At 35.2% G+C, this 12,892-nt stretch overlaps 2 protein-coding genes across 2 annotated transcripts in view; one reads left to right on the top strand and one right to left on the bottom strand.

The window, feature by feature from the left end:
• LOC142628000 (hydrophobic protein RCI2B-like) overlaps positions 1-12,892 on the bottom strand; it is a 55,094-nt gene that overhangs the window by 23,460 nt on the left and 18,742 nt on the right. The gene's annotated exons all lie outside the window — the stretch shown is intronic.
• On the top strand, positions 4,754-9,893 carry LOC142627393 (G-type lectin S-receptor-like serine/threonine-protein kinase At4g27290). The gene is made up of 7 exons (XM_075801243.1): positions 4,754-6,138; positions 6,280-6,393; positions 7,778-7,971; positions 8,244-8,454; positions 8,615-8,849; positions 8,955-9,102; positions 9,428-9,893. The coding sequence occupies exons 1-7, from the start codon at positions 4,851-4,853 to the stop codon at positions 9,734-9,736; spliced, it is 2,499 nt and encodes an 832-aa protein (XP_075657358.1). The 5' UTR covers positions 4,754-4,850; the 3' UTR covers positions 9,737-9,893.

Genomic DNA, 12,892 nt, shown 5'->3' with positions numbered 1-12,892 from the left:
ACAATGTAAACTTGTCTCAAAAGAGAAAAACAGTGCATCGTTCCCACATCGACAAATTTCAGGGAAAATACATTGTTTTTGGGTAAAAATGCATGCATTTGCTCAGCAAAAGTGTTCGGGGCAACAAATTTCACAGAGTGTGCTTTGTGAACTGTTATCCCACAAAAGTCACGACCATATGTTTCCTAATGAAATAGCTTGGTCTTTCTAGTTTGTACTACAGTCTAATGAATCATGGATGTTTGCTGATCCAAGCAACAGTAAAAATTTCCAAAAAATCTAAAACCCAAATGTAATAATCCACCCAAAATAATATAATTTCATTATGTAAAGGCATTTCCAAGCAACAAAGTCAGCCATATACCAAACCAAAACAACTTTCACTAAGTGGTTAGTGCAAACCCAAATGATACAAGAGAAAAACAAAATAAAATGCAGTGGTAAAAGAAATTTCCTTATAATCCAAACACACTTTTATAAATTGTTTCCGTTTGGTAGTTGTGTCTATGTCCTACAATGACTAATTGCTCTAATAACACATGAAAATGTTCATTAAAAAACAAAACATTCAAAAATTACACCACAAATACCCACATATACCCACAAATACCCATAGATACCCAATGCTCAAACAAATATTGAGAGACATGCCTTGTGAAGATGTAGACCGAGAGAGAGAGTAGAGACCATGAGCAAGAGGAAGAGAACAAAGTGAGACCAGGACTGAGAGGGAGAGCGAGAGAAAGAGGGAGACTGAGAATGAGAGCGAGAGCGAGAGCGCGAGCGAGACTGAGAGGGAGATTGAGAGCATGTGGGAGAGTTAGAGTGAGAGGGAGATTGAGAAAGGGAGTAAGCTAAGTGTGGGTGGGTGTTTAGAGAGTGTAAGTATGGGTAAGGGCCGAGATTGATGGAAATGGTACTTGAGTCCAAGAAACTCGAGTACCAAGTGGAATTTTTAAATTCACATATTGATACCCGAGTTTACTGGACTTGAGTACCACAGTATACAGTACTCGAGTCCGGTAAACTCGAGTATAAAATGGCATTTTTAAATCCAAAATGCCATGCTGGATTGCCACAGTGGAACTAGAAAATCTGGTACTCGAGTTTGGTGAGCTCAAGTACTAGAAAAGGTGGTAGATCCCCATTTATTTCTGAAACAGTGTTTTTTGGCTAAAAATTTTGTAGAAAGGTGGTATTGGGCCATTTTGGCCTTCCCTCGCGGGCCCAAATATATCAATCACAGGTTTGAAGTTGGGTCAGGCCATTGTAATGACATTGGAAGTGGAAGAGAAAGACCGAAACAAAAGTAAAACCAAAGTAGTATTTTAGGGCTTGGCTATAGTTGTAAGAGAGACCTTTTTTATCTTTAAAAATTATTTAAATCGTATTCATTTAACTTTAGATGTAGTTTTTTCTTCTTCTTTTTTTCATTTACAATCTCTTTTCTTACTTTTTGAAATACAAAACTATGATAATTTTTTTTGTCGGTAATATGGTTACCACTTAATCTTTTTTGTAATATAATTAACATTAAATTTAATTTTATCAAATTTAATTTTGAAAAACTTATTTTTACTGGCACAATTGTAACATGTGTTAGTGATTTTTTTTCCCCATTTTATTAATTTCTTCATATCTAGATGAATATTTTTTTTAACCAACATTTAAAAGACATGCCAAAAAACCTAATTTATCCAAAAAAAAAAAAAACTATTATAACTTCACTTAATCTTAGAATTTACAATAATTTCAACATTCACAAGGAAAAATTGGTTAACTGAAAATCAAATTAATGCTATAATTTTCCACTTTAATTAATTGTAAGGCATAAGATATAAAGTGTGTGTGTGTGTGTATATATATATCTAATTTACCTTAAATATGACTTAATATATAAACTTTTTGAATATTAGAAAAAATAAATGTTAAAAACAATTATAGGAAAATTAGAAAGAAAAAAAAAATAATGATGTAAACACTGATTGGCTAAACTAGAGTGTAGCAACAATAAATGCTACATTTCAACTTTTAGATATACTAATATTATGTCCGTGCAATGCACGGCTTAAAAAAAGAATTATATATAAATTTTAAAAAATATATATTGATAATGATAGTGCAAGGAAAATCAGTAGGTTGGATGCTCCGGATTCAAAATGACCACTCGCTCTCTAATGGCCTGAAAAACAAAGGAAAACGATCAAAGGTGACCGGGATCGCCGGCCAAGAACCCTCCAATGGTAAAGTCAGTTTTCCCTCTATTTCTTTGGAGTTCCAATTTCTTGGGAAAAGTTCAACGTACCTTTCATTGGTCTGAACAGGTGTTTATATAGTGTCCTAGGAGCAGTTATTGGGATTGTAACCTCTCCTGGATATCAGGAGGTCCGAGGTTCTTGGATAACTCCCATAACCACCTGACAGTTGCATTTTTTCATACAACGTTCATCGGAAGTTATGTGTGTATTGCAGAATGGTAAAGTGTACTTTAATAATTCCCGTGTACGTCCTCGTCCAGGGGTTCTCGTGTGGACGAGTCTAGTCAGGACGAGTGGTCGCCTTCAGGACGGAAGATGTGGCCTTAACTTCGTCCATGGACGGCTATGGCGTTAGCTCCGGTCTTGATGCTTTCTTCTGGACAGCTGCTAGTGTGGATGACCGTGGACGTTCTGGAGTACTTCATTCCTCATCAGATAATATAATTAAATTTAACAACATATTTAGTAAAAATATTTTAAAGATTATGGCAAGTTTTAAATTTCTAAAAGCTTTTAGTAGTAAACGGGCTGAGCTTTGCTCAGTTTTGGTCATAAACTTATAACATGAATAATTTTATTGAGAAACACTAATTAATGATTGAAGAGAAATGCTATACCTGGTCAGACTAAGACATAACTTTTACTTATTCGAATAACAATTGAGGTGAAGTAGGGTGCGGAACAACAAATAATAATAATTATAACATACTAGCATAATAACATTTATATTTAATTATAATGAAGCGCTTGCATCTCAAAGTTTAAAATTAATATCAACATCGAACACCCTACTATTGCATTAATTATGATTAAATTTGACCTAATATTTTTACTTTAACCCCAAGCAATCATCTTGAATTTACAAATTAAAACTACCCAAATTTATAAAATTTAAAAAAAAATTGAAAGCAAAATTCACAATAACACACACAAATATATAGACACAAATAAACACTGAATTCAATAATTACAAAAAATATTAATTTCTAAACATTTAAGAAATTTTTTGGAATTGGAGTTAAAGTAAAGATACTCACATGAAAATTGAATTAACTTTGACAGCCCGGGGTGGGGGGGGGAAGGCAACGAAGTCATGGAGATTTCACATTACCTTAAATATCCATTATTTTTTACATCACCCTTTTTATATTTGATCAATTTTCTGTCTCCATTCTTTGTGGAGTAATGTTCCTTATCATGGTTTTGGATGTTTAAATCTTGGTCTCATTGCTGCCTATGGAATCTACACATATTGAAAACAAATCTTTCAAAAAGTGAATAAGATTTTTGCTAAATTAATATGTTAGTTTCCATGGAAGATATACAAATTGATTCTGAAGAACATAATAAGCATATAAATTAGATCAAAGTTAACAAAAATAACTTAAACAAAAGGCAACCCGCACACAAAACATTTTGAATTTGATAAAAAGAAGAAGAAGGGAATTTTATGAAAAAACAAAAAGAAGAAGGCAAATACATACATGCAAGTTTCATAGGTAAGGTAAGTATGAGAAGAAAAGAATACATCGAGAAATCGTATGGTAGGAAAAGGGAAAAATATACCAAACCGTATATATATCCCCACTTTTATATTAGATAATTTTAAGTTGTGAAGAAGTTTTTTTTTTTGAGTAAAAAGTTGTGAAGAAGTTGATAACTTGATATGAACAGAAAGTAAAAGGAGTTTACGTAATTAAGAAGTTTATGTTAATTAGATATTAGTTTTTTTTTTTTACTTTATCCCAAAAAAATAGTTAATGTTATTAGATTTTTTTTTTTAGTTTACGTTAAAGTTAAATCATTATTAGCAATTTTTTTGTTATTTATTCCAAAAGAAAAAAAAAAATTGAGAAGAAAAAAATAATACTTTTAAATTTGTTACCTTATTATTAGGAAATAGATGATGTAGGATAAAAGTTTATCCCAAAAAAAAAAAAAAAAAGGTTCATTAGAACACTTATTGTTACTGTATCAAAAAAAGTTGATAAATATCAACATTTTTTTGTTTTTATCTAAAATCTTAAATGAATGAATTTATTGAAAAATCTATAAAAAAAAATTCTACAATTTGGTAAAATCACTTGGCGTAACCATTGCTTCTAAGCCCAACTTTTATTATATAAATATAGATTATAGGTGGAAAATTCGGTGGTAATTAAATTAGGAGGGAATACGCGAAGAGTATTTTACACTAATAAGGAAATAAACTAGATAGAGAATATATTCTGGAGAGCCTTAGAACAAATTCCATCATAGAGAAGCTAGGATGGATATAAGATTTTTTCCACAATTAATGTACTCTGTCTATTGGCCTGGATCAATTTGCACACTGAATCGAAGTTTCTACTAGCCTAGCTCCCATCAAAATGAAATAAATTTGGCTACCATTTAAATCTGTGACAACGCTCATTTTTTTAACCATTTTAATAAAATAAAATGTTAATTCTAACAAGCCCGTCATTTTTTAACTGACTGAGTCAATGCATGACCTTGCTTGACCACCACTTGGTTGAGGCAATGCATGACCTTCTATGCTTATAATGGGTCTAACTTTAACTTGTTGGCTAAGAGCTCTAAGGAAATAAAGCAATGGACATCTTTGCTTCTGTGTTTTTGAGTTCCAGTTTGCTTGTTTTCTCCTTTGTATCCTCGGATGCTGTTGACAGCATTACTCAATCCCAATCCCTCAGTGACAGTGAGGGCACAACCTTGGTCTCTAAAAATGGACGCTTTGCCCTGGGGTTCTTCAGTCCAGGTAATTCCAATAACCGTTACTTGGGAATTTGGTACAACAATATCCCGGTTAAAACAGTTGTTTGGGTAGCAAACCGGCTTGACCCAATCCCAGACTCGTCTGGCCTGTTTATGGTAAACAGTGCAGGTAGTCCTGTTCTTCTCAGCTCGAATAAGGCTGTTTATTGGTCTGCAAATTCAACAAAACAGGCCAGGAATCCAATAGTACAGCTTTTAGATTCAGGAAATCTAGTATTAAGAGAAGAGAATGAAGACAATTATTTGTGGCAAAGCTTTGACTATCCTTCTGATACTTGGCTGCCAGGGATGAAGATTGGATGGGACTTAAGGACTGGTCTGGAAAGGCGTCTAACTGATTGGAAGACTCTAGATGACCCCTCTCCTGGAGAAATGAGTTGGGGGATTGAACTCCATAATTTCCCTGAATTAGTTATGATGAAAGGCTCCCAGAAGTACTTCCGGTCCATCTTATGGAATGGCGATTCTTTCGTTGGTATTTATGAGTTACAGGGCACCCCGCTTTACAACTACACGTTTGTCTCCAACAAGTACGAGGTACACTTCATTTACGAATTGATTAATAATTCTGTAATCATAAGAGCAGTTTTGAACCAATCAATGTATACGGCCTACGTGTGGGTTGGAGAAAAAGAAGGATGGAGCATGTTCTTAAATTCGCCGAAAGACAAGTGTGACGTTTATAATTTATGTGGTGCGTATGGAAATTGTATCATTAGTGAGTCACCTATCTGTCAATGTTTAGAAGGATTCAAGCCAGTGTCGCTAGAAACAGGGGACGCGGAAGAGAGGTCTAGGGGATGTATACGAAGTACGCAATTGAGCTGCCAGGATAAAGATAAAACTAGGTTTGTTAAATTTGCTGGACTCAAAATGCCAGCTAACACTTATTCTTGGTTGAACGTAAGTATGAATCTTGAAGAATGCAGAGTCAAATGTTTGAACAACTGTTCCTGTACGGCTTATGCAAACTCAGATATTAGAGATGGAGGAAGTGGCTGCGCCATCTGGTTTGGAGATCTAACTGATATTAGACAGCTGGAAGCTAACAGGCGGAATGCTAACGGTCAGGACTTATATATTCGAATGTCTGCTTCAGAGCAAGGTATGGGCCTAGAGTCTTCATTGCTCTCTTATTCGTATTTTGATGTACCATCAAAGCTAAAATATTTTTTCCCATCTGTTTTATTGCATTACTAAAATATTTTTTCTTTTCTATTGCAAATTAAAAATTAAAAAAAAAAAGAGGTGAAAAACAAGCAAAAGACGAAGGTGGTAGTGATAGTTGTGGTTGCCATTGCCATAGTATTTGGGGTGCTCATGATTCCTTACTGCATTTGGAAAAGGTCAAACTTCAGAGGTAATATTACGCAAGTCATTTTACCAAGGTTCTTTGATATAACTTCTATGAATGTATAGAGTAGCTAATAAGATAGTTGAACAAGAAAAGCTGTGATGTATGGCCATTTAAATTTTTTTTTTTTTTTTTTGGGAGAGTCACTTTCACTAGACCAGTTTTTTGAAAGAATCACGCAATTCAAACTGTGTTAGTTGAACAAGAAAAGCTGTGATGTATGGCCATTTAAATTTTTTTTTTTTTTTTTGGGAGAGTCACTTTCACTAGACCAGTTTTTTGAAAGAATTACGCAATTCAAACTGTGTTACTAGACCAGGATTTTGTGCAAAATTGAATCACTTGTAGTACTTGCAGCAAGTGTGTTTATTTGATGAAAATTTTGCACTTTGAGGCTACGTTACATTCTATCCTCGGGGGCTAAGTAATTTTCAATATGATAACTAGGACTAAGTGAAGAACTTAAAACAAGCATTTTCAAGACTAAGTCAGTATGCTCTATTCTACTTCAAAGTATTCATAGTTGCGAAGAAAATAAACTCAAGACTACAATTAACTAATTGCATGAGAAGTAAAACATTGGAAGGAAACTTACTACCATTAACGTAATGACGCATATACAATGGAGTCTAATTCCAATCTAAAAGATAAATTTAAAGCATAACAAGCAAATATGAGTGTTGGTAAATCTCTTGATAAATTAATGTACTTGTGGTTGTTCAAAGTATTGCTGACTAAAGAGGCTCACTCAAGCAAGTAAATACATGCGGGCTCAAGCAGCTCATTAAAGCCTGCTAATTGACCACCCTAATGCTCGCTTGAGTAAGAATCGTAGAAACGAAATCTGAATCCTATTATGAATAGAATTCTAACCCTACATGTAACACCCACTTATGCACGATTTTTAGTGGGGTTAGAGAGGAACAAACCCAATGCTTTTAGAGAGAAACCCCATCTTTTCATCTCGTGAGCTTTCATGAGAAAATCCCTTTAGTTCTATAAAAAGCTTGCAATCCAAATTGCCCCTAAAACTTATAAAATAATTAAAAATAATATAAAACTAAGATTGACTTCCCGCTGCCTGCATAAGAACGCTTTAAGAATGTCAACAAAACTATTAAAAGCTTTTGAAATTAGATGCATATATTCCTCCGCAACCATGTGACAGATCCCAGTTATTAGTTAAGCCATGACGGCTTTTATGAATCATTTTAGGATTAGAATAGAGGAACCATCTTAATGATCAAGTAGGGGAGCACTCGTTATAATTTGATTTGAGAAACAGGACCACCATCTTCATGATCAAGTTAGGGAGGACTTGTAACAATTTGATTTGAGAAACAGGACCACACAGGTTGGACTAATTGGGACTATCTTCTTGATCAAGCAGGGGAGGACTTGATATCATTTGATTTCAGCAACAGAGCTACACAACGAGGACTAATCAATAAGAAGAGGACTGGGAAAGGTAGAAATAACGAAATGGAGCTTCCACTCTTTAGTTTTTCTAGTGTATCTATTGCTACTAATTACTTCAGTGCCTCAAATAAGCTTGGAGAGGGGGGTTTTGGACCTGTTTACAAAGTAAGTTTCAATAACTAACCACATTTATCTTAGAAGAGAAATTCTGAAGTAATATATAATATTCCACAATCTAACCTTTAACACAAATGTTGAAGTCCTAATACTTGCATGAAACTGATGCTAGGTGTTAGAGGTATTAGGTATACATGGGCGAGGCCTAATTATATTGTAAGCCTAATACCTCCAACACTAGGATCCAACCTATAATAATTGTTTGATGTGGATTCTTCCCAAGGTTTAATCAAAAACTAAGTTAAAAGAATTATTTTCAGGGATCCTTGCTGAATGGACAATTAGTAGCAGTAAAAAGACTTTCGAGAAAATCTGGACAAGGATGGGAAGAGCTAAAAAATGAGGCAATGCTTATAGCCAAACTCCAACACAACAATCTTGTGAAACTGCTTGGCTGCTGCATTGAAAGAGATGAAAAGATTTTGATCTATGAATATTTGCCCAATAAAAGCTTAGATTATTTCCTTTTTGGTATGTAGTTTTACACAATCTTAATTACTTTCAGAGTTATCTGCTTACATTATGCTTGTTCATAGTTCAAAATCTGGTTGTAACCAGGGTATCATACACATAATGCCCGCCAATTCTTTCCTATCTTCTATCTAACTATTTGTATGTGGTATTGAGACAGATCCAATTAGACATGGGATAAAAGATTGGGCAACCCGAACTCACATCATCGAAGGGATTGTTCAAGGGCTTCTTTACCTCCATCAGTATTCCAGGTTACAAATCATTCATAGAGATTTGAAGGCCAGCAACATCTTGCTAGATAAAGACATGAATCCTAAAATATCAGATTTTGGATTGGCAAGAATTTTTTGTGGGAATGGGTCACAAGCAACCAATCGAATAGTGGGGACTTAGTAAGTATACTCTATAAGTATGTATGCTCTATAGCAAATATTAGTAATATATACAAAGTGTTCACAATGAAGCTACTAACTAGTTTGTTTAACAATGAAATACAGTGGCTATATGTCTCCGGAATATGCCATGGAAGGCCTCTTCTCAGTCAAATCTGATGTCTTTAGTTTTGGAGTATTGTTGTTAGAGATCTTGAGTGGCAAAAAGAATACTGGTTTCTATGAGAGTGACTCTATCAATCTTATTGGATATGTGAGTAATGGACCCTCTACTTTTATGTTAACAAAAGCTTAGAAAATGTGTTTGCGTTTGACCATTTTAGTCCGTGTCTATGTGTGTGAATTATACCATCTCTTGACCTTTCAAAGGATTACATTCTGAGTCAGTAATGTTGATTTAAAAGTTATATACCAATGTCAAATTAAGTTTCCTCTAAACTTATGTAGCTACTTCTCGGTATTTTACCCAAGATCATTTCTAATGCTCAGTTTGCAATTCTTCTTATTTGTGACGTATGCTATGCTAAGAGCATAATGAATTGCACTTACTTTTAATTTTGGTACTAAATTTTCTTCAGGCTTGGAATTTGTGGAAAAGCAATAGGTCGTTGGAGTTGATGGATCCAATCCTTGGAGATACTCCTCCTACGAATGTCCTTTTGAGTTACATAAACATAGCACTCCTTTGCCTCCAAGAAAATGCTGTTGATAGGCCTACCATATCAGATGTGATCTCGATGTTCAACAAGGATTCTGCACTTCTACCTTCACCAAAAAAACCAGCGTTTTCATTTGGCAGAGGTATGGAGGATTTGGGTTCATCTAAGAGAAAGCCAGAAATTTGTTCTCTAAATGACATGACAGTCTCAATTTTGGAAGCTCGGTGACAATTTAGACTTTGTTGATCATACCTCAATTATTTATCTTGTTACCTAAGCATGTTTTAAATAAACAATAATATTATTGTCCTTGAGAAACCAAAATTTAACATTAGTGATTGGCTCATTGCCATGTTGATGTCTATCAAGTGCTACATTAAAAGCTTCTTCTTCCTGTTTCTCCTGCTTTCATTATATACCTCCTCTTCTTCTTCTTCTTCTTCTTCTTCTTCTTCTTCTTCTTCTTCTTCTGTTTTTAGCATAACTGCATAATGATATTCATGGACTGATATCAAGGAGGGACTTAGGGCCACTTTTGAAAGCCTACACTCAAAAAAAGCCAAGGCCCAGGCAGATGCCCTGTTTTGGAATAAATATAATAGTAATAATAATTTAGCCTGAAAAACTTGGAAATCATGATTAAGGTTTAAATAGTTATATTGACTATTGTGACAAATAATGTTATCCTTTTTTAAAGAGAATAAATTCAACCAAGTCATTGGTCAATGCAACTATGTGGTTGAATTTGATTGAGAAACTAGTTATAGTAGCATTTAAGAAATTGTATCTAAGTTTTTCCCAAATATATATATATATATATATATATATATATATATATAGAAGGAATTTAAACTATTAGTTTTACTCCACACCTTGGGAGAGAAGAACAAATAGAAGCTGCTACCATCCACCTTGACTGGTTTTGTTACTGAAAAATATATCCAAGTACTTAATTGAAACAGGCTACCATCCATAAATAGGCCTTGAAAGCAAGAAGGAAGACAGAATTAGCTTTAATTAGTTTGGCTACAATTGCTACTGCTTACAAATTTTTATCACACGATTAGTATGATTAGAGTGAGACAGCAAAAGGCTTTGCTCCTATAAAGAAATATCAAGTTTTTTATTGATCACTAAAAGAAAAGGCTAGAGAAAATAAACAAATTTAAATGTTATTTCTTTTAGATTTATGAAAAACGAATCTGAATGGATGTTATTAGAGACAAGCATATAAGATTGATATTAGTTTGTAAGGGCAAACCAACTTTTTTATAATTAAAAAAAGATCTGTCACAACAATATATAAATAAATAACTCATATTTTTAAAACTGATCACAAAAAATTTCATGTAAGTGTTCAGAACCTGAGTCTGACTGTGTGGAAATGTGTTTGTGAAAGTGGCTGGTTCAAGGTAGCCAGGATAGGTTTTAAAAAAAAAACAGAGGTTAAGACTTAAGAGGGTCACTACTTTGGGCTCTGTGCCTGTGGCCATGTTTGAGGTTCGGCCATCGACTTTTGATGTGGGTTGCTTGGTTCGACTACTTTGGACTTGTGGGATTCGTACCAGCACAATCATTTTGGGCCCACAAGGTTTTTACCTCTCAGAGATCAAATATTAGAGATTAACTGCATTACACTTGATAAGAAAACCCACATTTAGAGAAAAAACAAAAATTGAAATAAATAGCCGACCAATAACAAAAGAATAGAAGTTGAGTTCTCTACACCAGCCCAGCCTACAAGCGAAGAAGAAGATGAGTTGCATCGTAGCATGAAAAAATTCAAAGAAAGCAATGGTGCAAGAAGCTTCTTGCAACCTAGGAAATTAGTGAGCTACAAAGATAGTATCGTGGGAGATATCCCTGGGGCGTATGAGCAGGCTTTTAAGTTTAGCAAAGACTGGGAAGAAGGATATGAGTTGGAAGTTGAGATAGAGCCTTTAACAGAAGGTATGGCTGAGGTGAAACTTTCCAAAGAAACAAAAGCCCGTATCAAAGCGCCTTGGTCGAAAGCCTTAATAGTGAAAGTGTATGGTAGGTCTGTTGGATTTCACTACCTCACTTTCAAGATCAATACTTTATGGAAACCAACGGCGAAGATGGACTGTGTGACCTTGGGCAGAGGTTTCTTCCTGATTCGATTTAGTTGCAATGATGATTTTGACAAAGTTCTTCGGGGCGGTCCATGGTTTATAAGGGAGCATTTTCTTGCAATCAAGCCTTAGGAACCTTATTTTAAAGCTTTCGAGGCCAAGCTTGCATCAATGGCAATTTGGGTTAGATTTCCTAAATTGCCAATTGAATTCTATGATGCTTCTGTGCTGAAGGAAATTAGGAGTGTCATTGATCCTGGTTCACGCATTGACTCTTACATGGCCTCGGAGACTAGAGGAGGTTATGCAATCTGCATTCAGATCAACTTAGATAAACCTCTTATTAGCTTTATTTGGGTGGGAAGGCTAGTTCAAAAATTTTTATATGAAGGTATTTCTTCTCTTTGTTTTTGTTGTAGTAAGCTTGGACATAAACAGGAAAATTGTGGACTGAAAGTGAGGAAACGAAGTGGAGAAGATGAAGCTCAGGTCTTGTTGAAAACCAACGAGATTAGTGGGGAAGTCCAACCTGAGCCTAACTATGGGCCCTGGATGGTAGTCATAAGGAAAAAAGGTTCGGTTAGGATGGGAAAAGCTAGTGGGCCAACTAAGTCTGAAAATCCATCTTAGGTTAGAGCTAGGAGCAATTCGGACCTTTTGAAAGTCTCAGCTTATGTGGAAGCAAGAGAGGATTTTGACAAGTCAAATCAAAGGGGTTCAGCAGATTCAAGAGATGAGACCACACGTGCTGTGGCAGCCCAAAACCTGCAAAATGACTCAGCAGACTCTAGAGAAGAGACTACACGTGTTGTGGTAGCCTAAAACCCGAAGCTTTAACCTTGAGATGAGGAAGGATTGTGTGATGGAGGATTGCATTGAGAATCCATATGCAAAGTGCCAGCAGGATACGAAGCAAACTTTAGGAAACAAAAGGAAAGCTTTACCCAAAAATAAAGGTAAAGGAAGTGAAGGTTTGGAGATTAGAAATTCAAAAAGCCATAAATGGCTATCTCATAGCACCGAGGGAAAGAGTGACTTGATTTTGTCAACAAGAGTTTTGGGGAATGGTAATCTAGTTGAGTATGGAGAGGATTCTGATCGGGTTAACCCCTCTGCCATGGTCCGAATGGGCCATTCGGTACAGGAACCGTGTGGTGGCTATTCTAGATGAGATAATATCTCAAATATAAGCAGCGCCAATAGAGACTCCAGGATGGTTCGAGGAAGAGTTGGGGCAGGCTTGGAAGCATCTCTTCCCCATAATACCGGAAAGCATCAGACTGGGGAACCT

This window comes from Castanea sativa, chromosome 3, assembly GCF_040712315.1.
Source record: "Castanea sativa cultivar Marrone di Chiusa Pesio chromosome 3, ASM4071231v1".
NCBI classification, from domain to species: domain Eukaryota; kingdom Viridiplantae; phylum Streptophyta; class Magnoliopsida; order Fagales; family Fagaceae; genus Castanea; species Castanea sativa.
Note: the sequence above shows the minus strand (reverse complement) of the source record. Positions and strands in the feature narration are given on the sequence as shown.

Coding starts and splice junctions, on each gene's coding strand:
- LOC142627393 (XM_075801243.1), top strand. CDS start 4,851: ATGGACATCTTTGCTTCTGTGTTTTTGAGTTCCAGTTTGCTTGTTTTC. Junction 7,972..8,243: donor GTTTTGGACCTGTTTACAAA/GTAAGTTTCAAT, acceptor AATTATTTTCAG/GGATCCTTGCTGAATGGACA. Junction 8,850..8,954: donor AATCGAATAGTGGGGACTTA/GTAAGTATACTC, acceptor AATGAAATACAG/TGGCTATATGTCTCCGGAAT.